At 37.7% G+C, this 19,305-nt stretch overlaps 1 protein-coding gene across 3 annotated transcripts in view; it reads right to left on the reverse strand.

Annotated features, from left to right (window-relative positions):
* The window catches only part of LOC136251266 (uncharacterized), a 38,512-nt gene that overhangs the window by 16,828 nt on the left and 2,379 nt on the right, over positions 1-19,305 (reverse strand). For 2 of the 3 annotated variants that reach the window (XR_010698991.1, XM_066043693.1), the window contains exons 2-11: positions 18,621-18,719; positions 17,710-17,760; positions 15,325-15,813; positions 14,579-14,773; positions 14,346-14,531; positions 14,101-14,289; positions 3,817-4,191; positions 3,379-3,753; positions 2,963-3,325; positions 2,721-2,909 (exon numbers count right to left, since the gene is read on the reverse strand). Coding sequence is in view for 2 of the 3 variants with exons in the window: in XM_066043693.1 (XP_065899765.1) it covers positions 2,721-2,909; positions 2,963-3,325; positions 3,379-3,753; positions 3,817-4,191; positions 14,101-14,289; positions 14,346-14,531; positions 14,579-14,773; positions 15,325-15,813; positions 17,710-17,755 (2,407 nt within the window). In the remaining variant the exon portion in view is untranslated. The remainder of the gene's footprint in view (positions 1-2,720; positions 2,910-2,962; positions 3,326-3,378; positions 3,754-3,816; positions 4,192-14,100; positions 14,290-14,345; positions 14,532-14,578; positions 14,774-15,324; positions 15,814-17,709; positions 17,761-18,620; positions 18,720-19,305) is intronic. The other variant, XM_066043694.1, reaches the window with a different exon arrangement.

The raw sequence follows: 19,305 nt of genomic DNA on the forward strand, positions 1-19,305 counted from the left end.
TAGAGAGATCAGCTAGAAGAAGTTACCTTGTAGGGAGTTCATGCAACTATGGAAATGGATAGTTCAGCTAGAAAAAATCACCTTGTATAGAGTTCAGCTACAAAGAAACCACCATGTACAGAGTTCAGCTACAAACAAATCGTCCTGTGGAGAGATCAATAGAAGAAGTTACCTTGCAGAGAGTTCAGCTACAAAGAAACCATCATGTAGAGAGTTCAGCTACAAACAAATCTCCCTGTAGAGAGATTAGCTAGAAGAAGTTACCTTGTAGAGAGTTCAGCTACAAAGAAACCATCATGTAGAGAGTTCAGCTACAAACAAATCTCCCTGTAGAGAGATCAGCTAGAAGAAATTACCATGTAGAGAGTTCAGCTACAAAGAAACCATCATATAGAGAGTTCAGCTGCAAAGAAAACACCACTGCCCAAATTTCAAGGCAATAGCTCCTTCCAATCTGAAGTTATCAATTGTCAAAGTTGGCAAATTGGATGTGTGGAAGGCCCCTTATCGCAAATCCGGTCACATATGTATTATATGTGACCGGATTTACGAAAAAGGGTCTTCCACACACATCCAATTCTATGAACTTGAATGACCATACCTTTGTGCTCAAAGAAGATACTAACCTGAAATTTTGTTCATGCATTAACCTATGTTGTTACTCATCACTGTCCAAATTTCAAGGCAATACTATTTTCCTATCTGACATTATGAACTGCCAAAGTTCGTAAATTGGATGTGTGTGGAAGACCCCTTTTCGCAAATCCGGTCACATATATATAATTTGTACATTTACTTCATCTTTTCTTCTTCCTGTAGTAAAGAAAAAAACATAGGTTAAAAAATTCCCAAAGCTGGCCATAGGCCGGCTTTGGGGTATACAAATACAAAAAGAAATGAAATCTAATCCAAAACAGCCAAGCTGTAAAAAAAGTGTGCGGCCCTCAGAAAGGCTATGGTGAAAAAAGATGTGAAATCCAAGGTGGCGGCCAAGAAATGGCTGTGATGGTAGGTTAATGGTAAAAATTTTAATAACGACAATTCAGGTGAATTTTTGTGCCGCTTCACAAAATTTACCTGAATTGTCATTATTAAAATTTTTACCATTAACCTACCATCACAGCCATTTCTTGGCCGCCACCTTGGATTTCACATCTTTTTTCACCATAGCCTTTCTGAGGGCCGCACACTTTTTTTACAGCTTGGCTGTTTTGGATTAGATATATATACAAAGAACTTTGCGTGGGAGGATCAAAGCAAAAAAAGTGTTCTATGTTCGCCATACAAGCACAAATGTTCTATATTGGGCAGTTATGCAACACTTTAACCCTCTCACTGCCACAACCACCATATGGCGGTTTCGATTATAAACACCCATAGCATCACATTCTAAATGCTCTGTAACTTCAGTCGAGCATTTTAGTAGCCCCTACGCTTATCCTGTAGTGGGCACATCCTTAAGTGAACGGGAACAGGGATAACCGGTCTCTCGTGCACTATTGCGTGGTTAGATGATGCAATCGCGTACTTTCGAAACATTGATAACAAGCATTGTAGACGATTCTTCGATGTGATAATGGCACTACTAATAAAGAGAAACAGTATGGAGAAGGATTATATAGGTTGGAGTGGCGTATTGCTACTTTTATACGCCTCGAAACAGTGACCTTGTGCCTGTATGCACATGTGCACTTGCTCAAATGCTGGAAAACCAGACTTAGAGATAATCACTTCAACTGTAAACAGACAGGTTAGTGATGTTCATTTTATTATTAAAGACAGTGCTAGCCAGTAAAGTAGTGAAATTTCACGTTTGGTTTCACTTAGATTGATTTTCGTACTTTAAAGTTATATAATAGATTTGTGGTTACTCTTGTGTAAATAACAACTTCATAATCGAATTCCTTGTTCTATAGCGAGTAATTTGATACATAGTTTTATAGGATTATATGGTATGGTGTGTAAGTTATAGCAGTTTAGAAGCAGTAGATTGGAACCTCTACAAATTTGGCAGTGAGGGGGTTAATAGGACCACAGTTCTATATTAGGTAGTTATAGAACTGCCAGGTCTATTTTGCAGGCTGATAGCCTACTTTGAGTGGGTAATCACTCATTCTGGCCAGTACAACCAATCAACCAAGCCAGTGTAGGCTGATAGCCTGACTGCGCTGGCTGACCAGTCAACCCAACCAGTACCAGCAAAACCACTGGATTTAATTTATAGACACACTTGAAGATTTTGATGATGGTTGCTTGTGGTCAGCAGCAGTATGGTTTGTTCACATAAACGGATGAGTCCTAGGAATATCACGGAAATATGCTTATTAAAGTACCAAAATCGAAAACTTTTAGTAGTTGAGAAGACGGACTAGACTCACAAAACAACTGATGAAGGTGCAGCACAGTGCAACACAGGCGAAATTCCTATTCTAGCAATGATAACACTACTCCATGAGTTTTTAATTGTTTTGTGTGTGTTGTGTGTACCTCAAGTTGACAGTTCTCTATACCAGATAAAGCACTGCCTTTGTTCGAGCTATACGGGAAATATAGCACTCAAAGAGTGGTCTCGAGATGAAATATAGCACTTGGCTTTGCCTTGTGCTATATTTGTCTCTCGTCCAATCTTTTCGTGCTATATTTCCTGTATAGCACTCGTGGCAGTGCTTTATCTAATACATATATACATATATTATCTACATTGAATGTATAAAACATACCTCTTCTACACACATCATCACTACCACTCCAGCTCCCATCACTCTGACAGGTCGTAGTGTCACTACCAGTTAGCTCATAACCAGTGTTACATGTGAAACTACAAGTGTCTTCATAGGAGGGAACTTCATCATCTCCCAGTGAACAAGTCATCATTCCATTATTAGGATCAGTAAGTGATGAACAATTCACTATATATAGGAACAAAGATTAGCTATCAAAAGGGGAAATGATGTGTTCATACCTCTCTGACAAGATGTAGTTCCCCTCCATCCTACTGTATTACCCACATCAGTCACATCACATGTGTAGGATCCTCCTGCTCCAGTGTAGCCATCAACACAGACAGTAGTACATGTTGACTGGTACTGTGTGTCACATGGTAACTGTAGTTGTGAGTTATCAAGTGGTGATGATGTGGAACAATTTAATACTACACATATTGGATCTCCTCCACTCCAACTTTGATCAGCTAAACAAGTCCCACTATTAGATCCTTGTAATTCATAACCTCCATTGCAGGAAAATGTACAAGTGTCCTCAAATACACCAGTAGTAGCTCCATTTGGACACTGAAGTGTTCCATTTGGTAGTGGTGGACATTGAACTGTGTAAATATCAAAGTATACCTAAAATAATAATTGCAAACTTTGAACTAACCTCTCTCACATACCACTTCTACTCCACCTATTGGTACCCAGTCAACCATGGTAGGGTCACTTGTTACATTACACATGTAAGTAACATCATCTCCAGTAAAACCTTCATCACATGATAGTGTACATTGTGACTGATACACTAGACTACATGATGGTGATGGTATGATACCATCTGGTAGTGTTGATGTGGTACAGTTAAGTGGTACACAAGATGGTAGTCCTCCACTCCAACTTTGGTTAGCTAAACAAGTCCCACTATTAGATCCTTGTAATTCATAACCTCCATTGCAGGAAAATGTACAAGTGTCCTCAAACAAACCAATACTAGTTCCGTTTTGACACTGAAGTGTTCCATTTGGTAGTGGAGGACACTGAACTGTGTAAATAACAGGATACACATATAAATGTACATCTAAAATATAGTAAACCTTGAACTAACCCCTCTCACACATCACATCTACTCCACCTATTGGTACCCAGTCAACCATGGTAGGGTCACTTGTTACATTACACAAGTAAGTGACACTAGTCACAGTATTCCTAGTGTAGCCTTCATTACATGATGCTACACATGTTGACTGGTACTGTGTGTCACATGGTAACTGTAGTTGTGAGTTATCAAGAGGTGATGATGTGGAACAATTTAATACTACACATATTGGATCTCCTCCACTCCAACTTTGATCAGCTAAACAAGTCCCACTATTAGATCCTTGTAATTCATAACCTCCATTGCAGGAAAATGTACAAGTGTCCTCAAACACACCTCCATTTGTACACTGAAGAGTTCCATTTGTTAGCGGAGGACATTGAACTGTAGGTATAGACAATGAACTTCACACTGCTAATATTGTGACTGAATGACTAGATAACAACAGACTACTCTATTAACTTTTTGAATGCTCTATTAGAGTTTCTCAATCTTAAAAAGTTCTTCATTAATTTGTTCTTATTAATGCAACTGCATGCATTGGTTGCCTCAATGTGCAGCTATACACCACTCATTGTGCAGCAACTTAATGACTGACTACATAAGTTTTAGGTGGTCATAATCTATGTAGTCAATATATAGTGTGTATATCATAAAAGCACCATATAAAATCTTCTCTATGCTTTAACTAGTTTTGCAGCAACACAGAGGTTAACAAGTTGATGTAGTGATGCTTTTAAAAAACTATTTGCACCAAGTTTATATTATTCCTTAATCAGTCACATTAGTTATTAACTAAAATATGTGACCCGCTGAGCAAAAACTGGCTGTTTTTGCAAATTCTATTTTGCTATAAAAATGTATTGAAGTAAAAATACGTGTGCTATATAAAAAAGTTATTCACGGTATAATCACTTTGAAGCTCAAATCAATAAAACCTATACACCACCAGATTCTCCTGTTCATTGGGAGTAAGAAAATTTTTGTTTCATGTTTGTACAGCATACGGTACGTGAGTTATGGGCGTTTATTTACAATGCGGTAGAAATAAAGTTTATCAATGTCATTTTATTGCTGGAATGGCCTACTTCTTTGTTCACACAGAGACGCACAGGAAAACACTATACCTTAATCAATGTACATGAACAGACTGAGCCAAACTCCATCTTCGTAGTTTGTTTTAGTCCTAAGTTACGATTCATTAAATAAGTGCCTGTAATTAATTTACCATATTGTTGCTGTACAAATCAAGTTTATTACTGTTCCAACTATGTAGCACTACAACTCCAAGACTATACTCCTCACAAAAGGCTGAAACTATGGATAATTATAAGGGGGTTCCACTGGTTTCCGGAAACCAGTCAGCTTTTTTAAAATGAACAAATAATTAAAACAATAAGCAAAATTTAAGTCTATAATGAGGTTATTACCACAATATAGTAACTTCTAGTGATCACACTACATAAACTGCTTCTCTCCAGCACAAAATTATCAACGTGTTAAGTGCCTCTAAAAATAATTATCGAATAAGCTATTACTGTATAGACTTAATTTTTGAGGGAGAATTTTTCGAGGTTGAGCAATGTTGCTAAAAATAAATTTTTTGCAGATTTGCTAACACTCCTAAAATGTTTTATAAAATTTTCGCTGGTAACTCCCATGAAATCAGCAAAAAATTTCCCCCTCGAAATGTTTAGTCTATATGGTATCTCTTTCGTAACACATTAAATCTAGTCTCATGTGGCCAGACCCTACTCTTCGGTATGGCGCTTATCGATTGATAATTAATTATAAGTGCCTAGCGCTTAGCTGTGAGAGGCTAGGTACTTATAATTATCAATCGATAAGTGCCACGTAAAGAGTAGGGTCTGGCCATGCGAGACTACATCAAATCTTTCTTTATAGATGTAGAGCTGTGAAACAATTATAAAGGGTGTATTTATCTAAAATAGCTGTAACTAAAATGGATCCTGCCACTGATGGGCTTTTCTGCCTTAGAGTTGGAAATCAGTCAGCAAATTTCCTAGAAACGACCCTGTTTGGCTGTCCACTCCTTTGTTACTATAGATAACAGAGAAGCAATAAAATGGAATTTGAGTAATGTGCAAAAATAGCTGATTTTTGCTCAGTGGGTAACATATTTTAGTATCTGTTATGTAATAAATGTGACCAGATCTGCAAAAACCTGACACAATTGTGCAATCCTATAAAGCATTGAATACAAATGGGTGGAATACTTGTGTATTATTAAAAAAATTCTGTAAATGCTTTGTTCTTTGTGAAGAAAGGGCCTAATAACAAAAACCTGGATATCATCATATTTGCCTATATACTTAAGAGAAGTTTGAAAATCTTTATTTCATTGCAATAGACCCAAGAATACGCAAGTTATGGGTGTTTGTTTTCATCACATCAAAACAATAGTACACGATTGATTTTTCTGCACTTATTTTGCTTTGTATGTAGTGAAGGGTGATACAAGGAAAAACTTAACCAGTAATCAATTACCCTATTCATGGTGAGCACGATGGTGCAAATTGCAACTCTGTACATCATTGTGCTCATAAGTTACAGCTGTTTTAGTAAGCACCTGTAATTTATTTTCTGAATACTTCTGTACAAATTGATTTTTCTGCTTTTACTAATTTATAGCTAGCTCTGTAACTCACAAAGATATTGGCATATGAGGCTGAAACTTTGCCAAAGCATACACTTGGTTAAGTAGATTGTAAATATTTAATAAATAGGTATTTGAGAAACACATGGTTGTGTCGGGTTTTTGCACATATATACATACAACAATCCAATTTGTAACTTCACTGTATTTCATAATTTATTAATTATTTTGTAATTACATTAATTACATTGTTATTCACAGCTAAGGAAGCATAACTTAACCCTTTAAGCCACAAATTATGCGCAGAAGAATCTTCTTAACTGTTTTATTGCTAGTAATTAAATTAGTACAAATGTCTCTTAAAGTCTGGTTCTTCTGTTTATAAACAAAAGCCAGCATATACAAATACAAAAAGAAACGATATCTGATCTAAGCTGTGAATAAGGGAGAGGCCTTCCAAAAATAAGCTAGTATGAGAAAGATAAGGTATCAAAGGTGGCAGCCAGGAAATAACTACAATGATGTTATGCCAATTAATTTGTAATGTCACAAATTATAGGACGGTATCAAGACACACGGTAGTGTGTTGTGTGGCCCAAGAAGCCGGCGCGCAACCCCGTGAGTATATTGACAGGAAGAAAGAAAACGCAATTTTCGCACCTCCGTAGCTCTGTGCTGCCTTGATGAAACAACACGAATTTTGCTGTGAACATTCCCTCCACCTTCAGCACTCCACATTCCAAATTTGAGCGAAATCGCTTCAAGCGCTCCCGAGATATGCGACTTCAAAAATTGGCTTAGTTTCTTCATTTTTTTTTTCTTCTTATTTTTCTTCCTCTTTTCGCACACTTACGAAAACTGCTATAAAACGCGAACGCCTTATCCGATCGCCTTGAAATTTGGTACACAGAAGGGGGTATAAAGGCGCATCTCTGTACCAACTTTGGCTGGAATACGATAAACAGGCAAAGAGTTATGAGCGATTATTCACGAAAAATAACACCAATATGTTGTCACGCCTACAGGGTAAACCGCGTATGGGAAGAACCTGAAAATCGGTGGGTGAATAGGTTAATTATTGAACCTCAAACCTTTTGTGGTTTGAAAGAAATCGAGCTAAAAACCAGGAAGATACAACGAAAAAACCAACAGTGTGTAACAATTATGCAATCGAGATTAGCTAATAAAAAACGACTGCTTGCCACGCCTACCAGGTAAACCGCTTGGGGTAATGCTTTGAAAATCGCTGTACAGATGGAGTTATCATCTTAGAAAGGCTCTTCAATGGTGTAGAAGAATCAGACTTAAAGCCACGGAGTTATAACACGAAATCCAACTTGGTGTAGCAAGTGCGAGATCGAGATACTCTAATAGAGCAGTCATCCTAATAGAGCAGTCACCCTGAACAGAATTCAAGAGATCAGTTAGAAATAAGTAACCTGTATAGAGATCAGCTACAAACAAATCACCCTGTAGAGAGTTCAGCTACAAACAATTCACCCTGTTCAGACATCAGTTAGAAGAAGTTTTCTTGTAGAGAGTTTAGTTACAAACAAATCACCCTGTTGAAAGATCAGCTAGAAGATGTCACCTTGTAGATAGTTCAGTTACAAAGAAACCACCATGTAGAGAATTCAGCTACAAACTAGTGACCCTGTAGATACATCAGCTAGAAGAAGTTACCTTGTAGAGAGTTCAGCTACAAAGAAACCATTCTGTAAAGAGCTCAGCTGCAAACAAATCACCTATACAGAATTCAGGTACAAACAAATCACCCTGTAGAGAGATCAGCTAGAAGAAGTTACCTTGTAGATAGTTCAGCTACAAACAAATCATCCTGTAGATAGATCAGTTAGAAGAAGTTACCTTGTAGATCGTTCAGCTACAAAGAATTCACCCTGTAAAGAGATCAGCTAGAAGAAGTTACCTTGTAGAGAGTTCAGCTACAAAGAAACCATCATGTAGAGAATTCAGCTGCAAACAAATCACGTGTAGAGAGTTCAGCTACAAACAAATCTCCCTGTAGAGAGATCAGCTAGAAGAAATCACTTCGTAGAGAGTTCAGCTACAAAGAAACCATCATGTAGAGAATTCAGCTGCAAACAAATCACGTGTAGAGAGTTCAGCTACAAACAAATCTCCCTGTAGAGAGATCAGCTAGAAGAAGTTTCCTTGTAGAGAGTTCTGCTACAAACAAATCACCCTGTAGAAAGATCAGCTAGAAGAAATCACTTCGTAGAGAGTTCAGCTTCAAAGAAACAATTATGTGAGAGTTCAGCTACAAACAAATTGTCCTGTAAAGAGATCAGCTAGAAGAAGTTACCTTGTAGAGAGTTCAGCTACAAAGAAACCATCATGTAGAGAGTTCAGCTACAAACAAATCACCCTGTAGAAAGATCAGCTATAGAAGAAATCACCTTGTAGAGAGTTCAGCTACAAAGAAACCATCATGTAGAGAGTTCAGCTACAAACAAATCATCCTGTAGAGAGATCAGCTAGAAGAAATTACCTTGTAGAGAGTTCAGCTACAAAGAAACCATCATGTAGAGAGTTCAGCTAAAAACAAATCACCTGTAGAGAGTTAAGCTACAAACAAATCTCCCTGTAGAGAGATCAGCTAGAAGAAGTCACCTTGCAGAGAGTTCAGTTACAAAGAAACCACCATGTAGAGAGTTCAGCTGCAAACAAATCATCTGTAGAGAGTTCAGCTACAAACAAATCTCCCTGTAGAGAGATCAGCTAGAAGAAGTTTCCTTGTAGAGAGTTCAGCTACAAAGAAATCACCCTGTAGAAAGATCAGCTAGAAGTAGTTACCTTGTGGAGAGTTCAGCTACAAAGAAACCATCATGTAGAGAGTTCAGCTACAAACAAATCATCTGTAGAGAGTTAAGCTACAAACAAATCTCCCTGTAGAGAGATCAGCTAGAAGAAGTTTCCTTGTAGATAGTTCAGCTACAAACAAATTTCCCTGTAGAGAGATCAGCTAGAAGAAATTACCTTGTAGAGAGTTCAGCTACAAAGAAATCACCCTGTAGAAAGATCAGCTAGAAGTAGTTACCTTGTAGAGAGTTCAGCTAGAAGAAGTCACATTGTAGAGAGTTCAGCTACAAAGAAACTACCATGTAGAGAGTTCAGCTGCAAACAAATCACCCTGTAGAGAACTCAACTACAAACAAATCGCCCTGTAGAAAGATTAGCTAGAAGAAGTTACCTTATAGGGAGTTCAGCTACGAACAGATCACCACCTAAAGAGTTCAGCTACAAACAAATCACCCTGTAGAGAGTTCAGTTACAAAGAAACCACCATGTAGAGAGTTCAGCTGCAAAAAATCAATCACTCTGTAGAGAGTTCAGCTAGAAGAATTCACCTTGTAGAGAGTTCAGCTGCAAATAAATCACCCTGTAGAAAGTTCAGATATGAACAGATCACCCTGTAGAGAGATCAGCTAGAAACAAGTCACCCTGTAGAGAGTTCAGCTAGAAGAAATTACCTTGTAGAGAGTTCAGCTACAAAGAAACCACCATTTAGAGAGTTCAGCTGCAAAAAAATCACCCAGTAGAAAGTTCAGCTATGAACAGATCACCCTGTTGAGAGTTCAGTTAGAAACAAGGAATTCTGTAGAGAGATCACCTAGAAGTATCACCTTGTAGAGAGTTCAGCTACAAACAAATCACCTGTAGAGAGTTCAGCTAGAAGAAGTCACCTTGTAGAGAGTTCAGCTATAAAGAAACCACCATGTAGAGAATTCAGCTGCAAACAAACACCCTGTAGAGAACTCAGCTACAAACAAATCGCCCTGTAGAAAGATCAGCTAGAAGAAGTTACCTTGTAGGGATTTCAGCTACAAACAAATCATCCTGTAGAGAGTTCAGCTACAAAGAAACCATTCTTTAAAGAGCTCAGCTGCAAATAAATCACCTGTACAGAATTCAGCTACAAACAAATCACCCTGTAGAGAGATCAGCTAGAAGAAATTACCTTGTAGATAGTTCAGCTACAAACAAATCACCCTGTAGAAAGATCAGTTAGAAGAAGTTACCTTGGAGAGATTTCAGCTACTAAGAAACCATTTTGTAAAGAGCTCAGCTGCAAACAAATCACCTGTACAGAATTCAGCTACGAACAAATCACCCAGTAGAGAGATCAGCTATAAGAAGTTACCTTGTAGATAGTTCAGCTACAAACAAATCTCCCTGTAGAGAGATCAGCTAGAAGAAATTACCTTGTAGAGAGTTCAGCTACAAAGAAACCACCATGTAGAGAGTTCAGCTGCAAAGAAATCACCCTGTAGAAAATTCTGCCAGAAACAAATTGCCCTGTAGAAAGATCAGTTAGAAGAAGTTACCTTTAAGAGAGTTCAGCTACAAATAAACCATTCTGTAAAGATCTCAGCTGCAAACAAATCACATGTACAGAATTCAGCTACAAACACATCACCCTGTAGAGAGATCAGCTAGAAGAAGTTACCTTGTAGATCGTTCAGCTACAAACAATTCACCCTGTAGAGAGAGCAATTAGAAGAAGTCACCTTGTAGAGTGTTCAGTTACAAAGAAACCACCATGGAGATTTCTGTAATCAATATATGTGACCGGATTTGCGAAAAGGGGTCTTCCACACACATCCAATTCTGTAAACGTTGGAGACCATAGCTCAGTGTTCAAGTAACATATTAACCTAAAAATGTCACCATGTATTCAGCTAAAGTGGTGCTCACCACTGTCCAAATTTCAAGGCAATAGCTCTTTCCAATCTGAAGTTATCAATTGTCAAAGTTGGCAAATTGGATGTGTGTGGAAGACCCCTTTCACAAATCCGGTCACATATGTATTATATATATAATTTGTACATTTACTGATAAAATATTTAAAGTACATCTACTTCATCTTTTCTTCTTCCTGTAGTAAAGAAAAAAAACATAGGTTAAAAAAGTCCCAAAGCTGGCCATAGGCCGGCTTTGGGGTATACAAATACAAAAAGAAATGAAATCTAATCCAAAACAGCCAAGCTGTAAAAAAAGTGTGCGGCCCTCAGAAAGGCTATGGTGAAAAAAGATGTGAAATCCAAGGTGGCGGCCAAGAAATGGTTGTGATGGTAGGTTAATGGTAAAAATTTTAATAACGACAATTCAGGTGAATTTTTGTGCCACTTCACAAAATTTACCTGAATTGTCATTATTAAAATTTTTACCATTAACCTACCATCACAACCATTTCTTGGCCGCCACCTTGGATTTCACATCTTTTTTCACCATAGCCTTTCTGAGGGCCGCACACTTTTTTTACAGCTTAGCTGTGTTGGATTAGATAATATTATTGCAGCCATTTCTTGGCTGTCACCTTTGATATCACATCCATCTTTTGCACAGGTTTTTTTACTTCTTGGTGTTTGTTCTATTAGAGTATCTTGATTGCGCTTGTTTTACATACTTGGTTTTTGCTTTATATCCCATTAGCTAATTGTCTCAGTGCTTTCAAATCACAAAAGGTTTGTGCTATATACAATGGTTAGTCAATCTGCATACTGGGTTTGCATGACAAAAAAATCGTTTTGAAAATTGCTCATAACGTTTACCAATCTGTTCACAACTTAAAAGATAAATGCGCTGTCATACAATAAGAAGGAGTGTATATCATAGATGGCTGGACCACTTTAGCTCAAATTTGGTTTGGATGATGTCTCATCCTGAGGGATTTTGCACAAAAAAATGCCCTATTTCTACTCAGTTGTTGCATGAAAATCACGTTTCTTGAAGGTCTGACAGCAACATGTACTGCATGCACAGCCTTTGGATTACCTAACTTAACAAACAGGAACTAGAGGCTTAAACATTACTTGACCGACAGTAGCTAACAATAAGGTGAAACAGAAAATGAGAGGAAAATGGAAAAAATGCCTCCTACCCCAGGATTTGAACTGATGTCTAGTCAGGCACCACACTCAGCCTCCTCCAGGAAGGACGGATTTTCTTCCTTTTAACCTACGTAAGTATTTATTTACTACCATGTGTCCTGACCTGATGAGTAAAGTGCTCTCAAAAATGGAACCTAACTTTTTTCTTGATTATTTGAACAGACAAATTCATATTTATGAGTGCTAGCATAGTCAACAAAATAAAAATTTTTCCTTGTTAGTGGTGGAGGTGTTGTAATGAAGTTTGAAATCAAATGATTTGCCATTGTTTGAAGATGTAGTCAAGGACTACAGTAGAACATGGTGCCAGAGAGCTCAAAGGTACACTACAAAGTGCAGTTTTGCAATTGGAAACATAGTTATATGAAATAATATACTGCTGTTCTTCATTTCTAACTTTAACACATTATTCTTGGTAACCTAGAAGGCTTGCTCCTTGTTTTTCAGTTGCTAAATACCCTTACAACCTGACAGGAAGGCCATTCAGAAACTCTGTAGAGAATTGCTACAGCCATATTTCAACTTAAAAGAAGAAACGACTTCTGAACAAAGGTTTCCTGAGTGGAAATTTATTACAGACTTCATTCAGTCCTTATTTCTCACATACTGGCTGCTTTTATCATTGAACGGTTTTGCTCACATGGATGCATACAGACAAACATAGATAGGTAAACACACGCACACACACGCACACACACACACACACACACACACACACGCACACACACACACACACACAAGCAAAGCCAAAAGCATACATAGTCCATGGTAGCTGTGAGAAATACAAAAAATACAGCTATTGCCTACCAGTGTACCAGCACTGGGATGTCTGTGCACCACTCAGGCCCTTGAGCCTTGTGCAGACAAATTCTCCTGGAGCAGGGTTAGTAACTGCAGGAGGACTGTCCAGGTCTCATGGAGTGAGGTCACGGATTCCAAAGTTCCACAATGACTACAACACTGCTAAGTGAGACAACACATGCACACACACACGCACACATGCATGCACACACACACGCATGCACGCACACAGAAAAAAAAAGCCTTCAGCTGCCATGCTAGCTGGTCACGCCTACCCAGTGAACCAGCACTGGGACACCTTCAGGTGCTAGGAATCAGTGCAGGCAAACCCTCCTGGGGCAGGACTAGTAACCTGCAGGAGGCTATACCATGTCCCACAGGTGGGTACCTAAAGTCCCACCTGGACCTTCCCCCTGTGTGAGACATGGACAGTTGGCATTTGCTTCCCCAGTTAATACCAGGTACCAAATGATGTAACAGCTGAGTGGGCTGCTTTTCCAGTTGACACAAGGCCACCAGTAGACTGGAGCAATGTGAGTAAAGTTTCTTGTTCAAGGAAACAACAGCAACAACAACAACAACACTGACTTGGCTTAACCAAGCATCGAATCGGGAACCTTACGATTACCAGGCTGATGTTCTAGCCACTTGGCTATGCTGCCCAACACACACACACACACACACACACACACACACACACACACACACACACACACACACACACACTTTTTGGAAAGCGATAAATCACAATGTCTCCAATATCACAACATTGTCATGTTAAATATGATGATAATGCACTGTGATTACTTAGTTTTTTTTGTGAATAAAAATTATCTATATACAAAACAGATTAGCTGTAGAATAAAAGCACAACCATATAGCATACAATGAAACAGCTTTATAAAACCTTAAAATTAATGGTTAATGAAGAGGAAAATTCCTCCACCATTTCAATGTATTTACCTCTTCTACACACATCATCACTACCACTCCAGCTCCCATCACTCTGACAGGTCCTAATGTCACTACCAGTTAGCTCATAACCAGTGTTACATGTGAAATTACAAGTGTCTTCATAGGAAGGAATTCCATCATCTCCCAGTGAACAAGTGATTGTTCCATTATTAGGATCAATAAGTGATGGACAATGAACTAATTAACAACAAATTCATATACTATGAAATCTACTTTAGTAGTTGTAGCTGTACCTCTACTACAAGTATTAATAGTGCCACTCCAACTTCCATCACTCTGACAGGTCCTAGTATCACCACCAATTACCTCATAACCAATGTTACATATAAGATGACATATATCTTCATAAGAGGTTACTCCATCACTTCCTAAATTACACCTATACATTCCATTGAGACTTGTCAGTGATGGACAGTGAACTATGTAACACATGTCATTTGCAGTGTGAACCAATGTCCTTGCTTACCTCTTCTGCACACATCATCACTACCACTCCAGCTCCCATCACTCTGACAGGTCCTAGTGTCACTACCAGTTAGCTCATAACCAGTGTTACATGTGAAATTACAAGTGTCTCCCTCATAACCCACTCCTTCTCTACCAGTACTACATGATGTTATCTCTCCATTGGATGGTGTTGATAGGTTGTCACATCGAATATCTGCAGTATAAACAGTGTTAAGCTACAATTGCAAAATTCTATTACAGAAGTGTAGCAAGCATGGGTGCTTCTAAAAAGAATTAAAAATCACTCATCCTTCCTTTTCTAACTTGTCAGTGATTCTGTCTACCTTGATCTGGCTTCAACCATAGTCCATAGGCTTAAACAAAGGTGCGGTACAAGTGCATTAATACAAGTCCGATCGAGATACTCTAATAGAGCAGTAAGTTAAGAGTAGCATTACTATAAGCAGAAATTTCAGTTATAATTATTGTCTATATTCTGAACAGAGTTGCTGATTCCATCCTTCAGTACCATATTTAATGTGACTAGAAATTCTTTTGAGATAAAAAACAAGTTGATCTTAGTAGTAGTACAGCACCCATAAGTTAAATATCTTCCTACACCCCTGTTTTAATCATCAAGCATATATGTACTTACTTGTATTAAGGTACCTATGGTAGAGAATTCGCATAAATATCATTTGCCGTAATTATTTTGTCAAAGGTTAGAATAATAATTACTTGTTGCTTTTATTGTGATGCACTTACCAAATTGTAGTTCAATTAGTGGTTGTCTGTTGGTTTCCACATTATCCACATTATTAATATCAATTGTAGTACTAGGACTGTTAACAATGTTACTGTATGAAGTGTATCCACTAGTCTGAATGTTCCATATCACACGACGAGGTTGAGGTGGCTGATAATATCCAATTACATCATCAGATTGAAAGTCCATTGAAACATTAGTTGAAACATTGATATAAAAGTAAGCTGGAAGACCTACTGATATTCCCATTGAAAGTGCCACTTGAGAAATGTTGTTATACACACTTGACCCTGGTGATGATGGGCGCCATATTTGGATCATTGGAAAATCATTTGTGAAAACACCAACAAAATCCATACTGACTGTAATACCAGTTATTCTACCAGTACAATTAATCCTAGCATTGGGAACAATCACTTGTTTACCACTATTAATCTTATCAGTTCCTCGCTGGTTAACTTCAGGATTATCAACACAACTATGTCCACCTACAATATTCCATTACACAAATGTTAATCACATATAAACAATACATAACTACATCAGTTGGTTAGTCAGTAAGAAGAAAATTCCACCATATACTTTAAAATTCCACAACATATTTGAAAAATTTCAGGTCACACTGAAACCACGTTTTAGCTTAGTCATACAGACAATACTGCCAAGGCACCATGAAGGGGTTGCTGTATTTGGTGGATCATAGATTGACAGATTACGGATTGACGGATCATGTGATGGACATATTCCACTGCTCATTAGAGATGTTTATAAGTATTGTGTCAGTGTTGTAGTATACTTGGTAAAATAATTATTTTACTAATGATGACAAAATGCTGCACACTTCACTTCATTACTAAAATGCCCATGCACGCACCGTTCCAGATTTACGAATTTAGCTATGGCCATTGCCGATCATAGCGTAAGCAATCACGATGCTACATATATAGTCCATTATCTGGCGCTGCACGTGTACATCGTTAGCCATGGATAGGCAGGTGTTTGAGGAGACTATGGATTTTATAGACTTCTGAATAAGTTATTTTTGCAAGCTGATTAGCTATTGATGATCTTCTTTATTGAAGCGAAGATTATGAACAGGAAAGCAGATCAATTCAATGGTCTGGTGGCCAGGGTACACTCTCCTCCCTTGAGAAAAGAAAGCAAGCTTAAATTATAGAATGATCATAGGATTATAGCTGTGGCATGGGCTGGCTGTAATTAGACTCACCTTCCTGACTAAGTGACAAAATAAAAAAAAATGGCTGGCTTAGGCTTTAATACTTCAATTTGACCAAAGGTAGTAGACCTAGCCTATATACAAGTGTAATAGTGTGATGTCAGTGGGTTTACCTTCAATTGTTACAGTGGTCACGTAGCTAGCTAAATCCAGGAACGATGTGTGGGCATTTTAGTGATGAAACGATAGTATATTTAATACAACACTGACACAATACTTATAATAAACATCTCCAATGAGCAGTGGAATAAATTATTTTCATCACGTGATCTGTCGATCTGTGATCCGCCAAATACAGCAACCCACCATGAAGGGATTATGAAGGCTTTATATATTTATTGTTGGAAAGTGCAAACCTTTGTGATCCCTACTATATAGTACTACCATACTGCATGATGCACATCTCATGGACAATATACTGTATGGGGAAACTTTGGCACCGTTAAAATTTGGCGAATTACCATGAATTCACCAAATTTTCCCGATCAAATATTTTGCTGGTGAAGAAAGTAGCAAACCAAGCCTCGAACTAATTAATTTTGTACTCGACCAAGGGCTACTGGGTCAGGCATCACGCTAGAGCCAAGCCTCCCTCAACTGCCTCACTAGGTAGCTAGCTACTCAGCTACTGTACATGTGGTATCCTCAAACCTCACCTCGAACCTCGCCTCGAAATGGGTGTGGAAGTAGCGAGTCCTACCATATTAAGTACGATATTCACTATTCCAGAGGGTGTAGATCTACTGTTAGTTAATAGCTGACTGCAGGCACTGAAGAGGCGTGGCACTCCCAGTTCTCACTTCAGACACAGCAATTAGTATTCTAATCAATTAAATAGGGCGTGCGCTTTGCTAACAATTCGCCAAATTTTATTTTGCCAACAGTGATATTTTGCTTGATTCGCCAAATTTTTCCTCCTCCAAAGTTTCCCTCCGTACAGTATTAAGGCAAGAAATACAATCACTGAAATTCATTTTCACTGCTAGTTAATTTGTTTATTTTATGTATGTGTACACAGATAAACTAGTTAGTTTGCATACAAGTTCCACTAAAATATTGCGAGGTTTAAAATACTGTGAGGTTTAAAATATGTGAGGGTGGAATGTAAATTACACTCTGTTATTAGTATATACAAACCTCAACTTACCAGATGAGGTGACACAACAGATCAGCACTAATATAAATATCATCATAACGTCTGTAAAACATTACATACATATACTCTAGCAATAAGAACACAAATATGTGTATGGTCATAATGTTGGAATAACTGGCTTTATAATATTACTTTTGGGGTGTGATCATAATAATTGCGACTGGATCTGCAAAAACTGACAGAATAGCGCAAGCCTAAATTTACAGCATAATGCATTGAATACAAATGGTGAAATATTTGCATGTTATTGAAAAAATTCTATAATTTGTTTGAATGACTCTTTTGTAGTAGCAAGGGACTAACAATAAACACTTGGATGTCAGCCTATTTGCCTACTCAAGAGTAGTAAGAAAATCTTTGTTTCATTGCAGTAGACTCAAGGATATGGAAGTTATGAGCATTTGTTAACATCATGTCAAAGTGTTCATATGCGATTGATTTTTCTTCATGAACTTCACCTTTGTATGCAGTGCAGAAAGATGATAAAAGGACAAACTTACTCAGTAATCAATTCCCCTAATAATCACAAACACAAAGGTGAAAATTTCAGCTTTGTACGTCACTCTATTTTAAAATTACAACTGTTTTAGTAAGCGCCTGTGATTCATGTTCCCTATACTTGCTGTACAAATCAATTTTTCTGCTGTTGCTACTTTGCAGGGCTGTAACTCCAAAGGTTATTGGCATATGAGGCTGACACTTTGCCAGAGGGTACACTTGGCTAAGTAGATTATAAATATGCAATAAACAGGAATTTGAAAAATGCACTATTGTGTTGGTTTTTGCAGATCCGGTCACAATAATGCAATGAGCTTAAAGTAACAACCCCACTCTGTAGCTAATTACAAACTCTATTGATGAAAACCACTCAGGATAACTATGTTATTACATTAAAAGCTTACTGATCAAAATACTGTAGCAGTGTAATAATTGTAACACAATTATTAGCCAAATGTTCCTCCCGGCACAGTAATTCCCAGCTAAATTTATGAAGAAGTCACCTAGTGGGATATACTGTTAACAATGGTTACTATATAGACAATTGAAGAACTGTTGCACATATCAATTTTAATTCAAAAGACAAAGTATACCATTCTTCAGTATCTTATCAAGTATTACTGCTTAGATTTAAATACGAAAACATCATATTTCAAAGATTCTGTGTACAGTTCTTCAATATCATATCACAGTAACAAATACATTCAGAATGTTTTAATTTATAATCAACATGCACACATATAATATAGTTAGACAAGATTGTTTAAGCTCTTCTTCAGTACATATAGCTTCCTTTAATTAATGCAACATTTAAAGTAATTTGTTTGATTCTTAGGTTGGAGGATGGATAAAATACTTTTCCCCCCACTGTTAGTTATGGCTGTCAAGTGCTGGCTAGCTGGAATAACCAGTACATATGGGCTTACCCAAAAGTATTATAAAGGGCTGCCAAGATGGGGGGTGGGTGGGAAACTGGGACATTTTGCTCTGGGTCCAACTTTGTTGGGGGCATAGCTACATTATAGTAAAAAACGTACAACAGTAAATCTTCCCTGTATACTTGAAGACAAAGGAAGCCTCAGTAATTAA

The sequence above is a fragment of the Dysidea avara genome, chromosome 3 (assembly GCF_963678975.1).
Source record: "Dysidea avara chromosome 3, odDysAvar1.4, whole genome shotgun sequence".
Classification (NCBI taxonomy): domain Eukaryota; kingdom Metazoa; phylum Porifera; class Demospongiae; order Dictyoceratida; family Dysideidae; genus Dysidea; species Dysidea avara.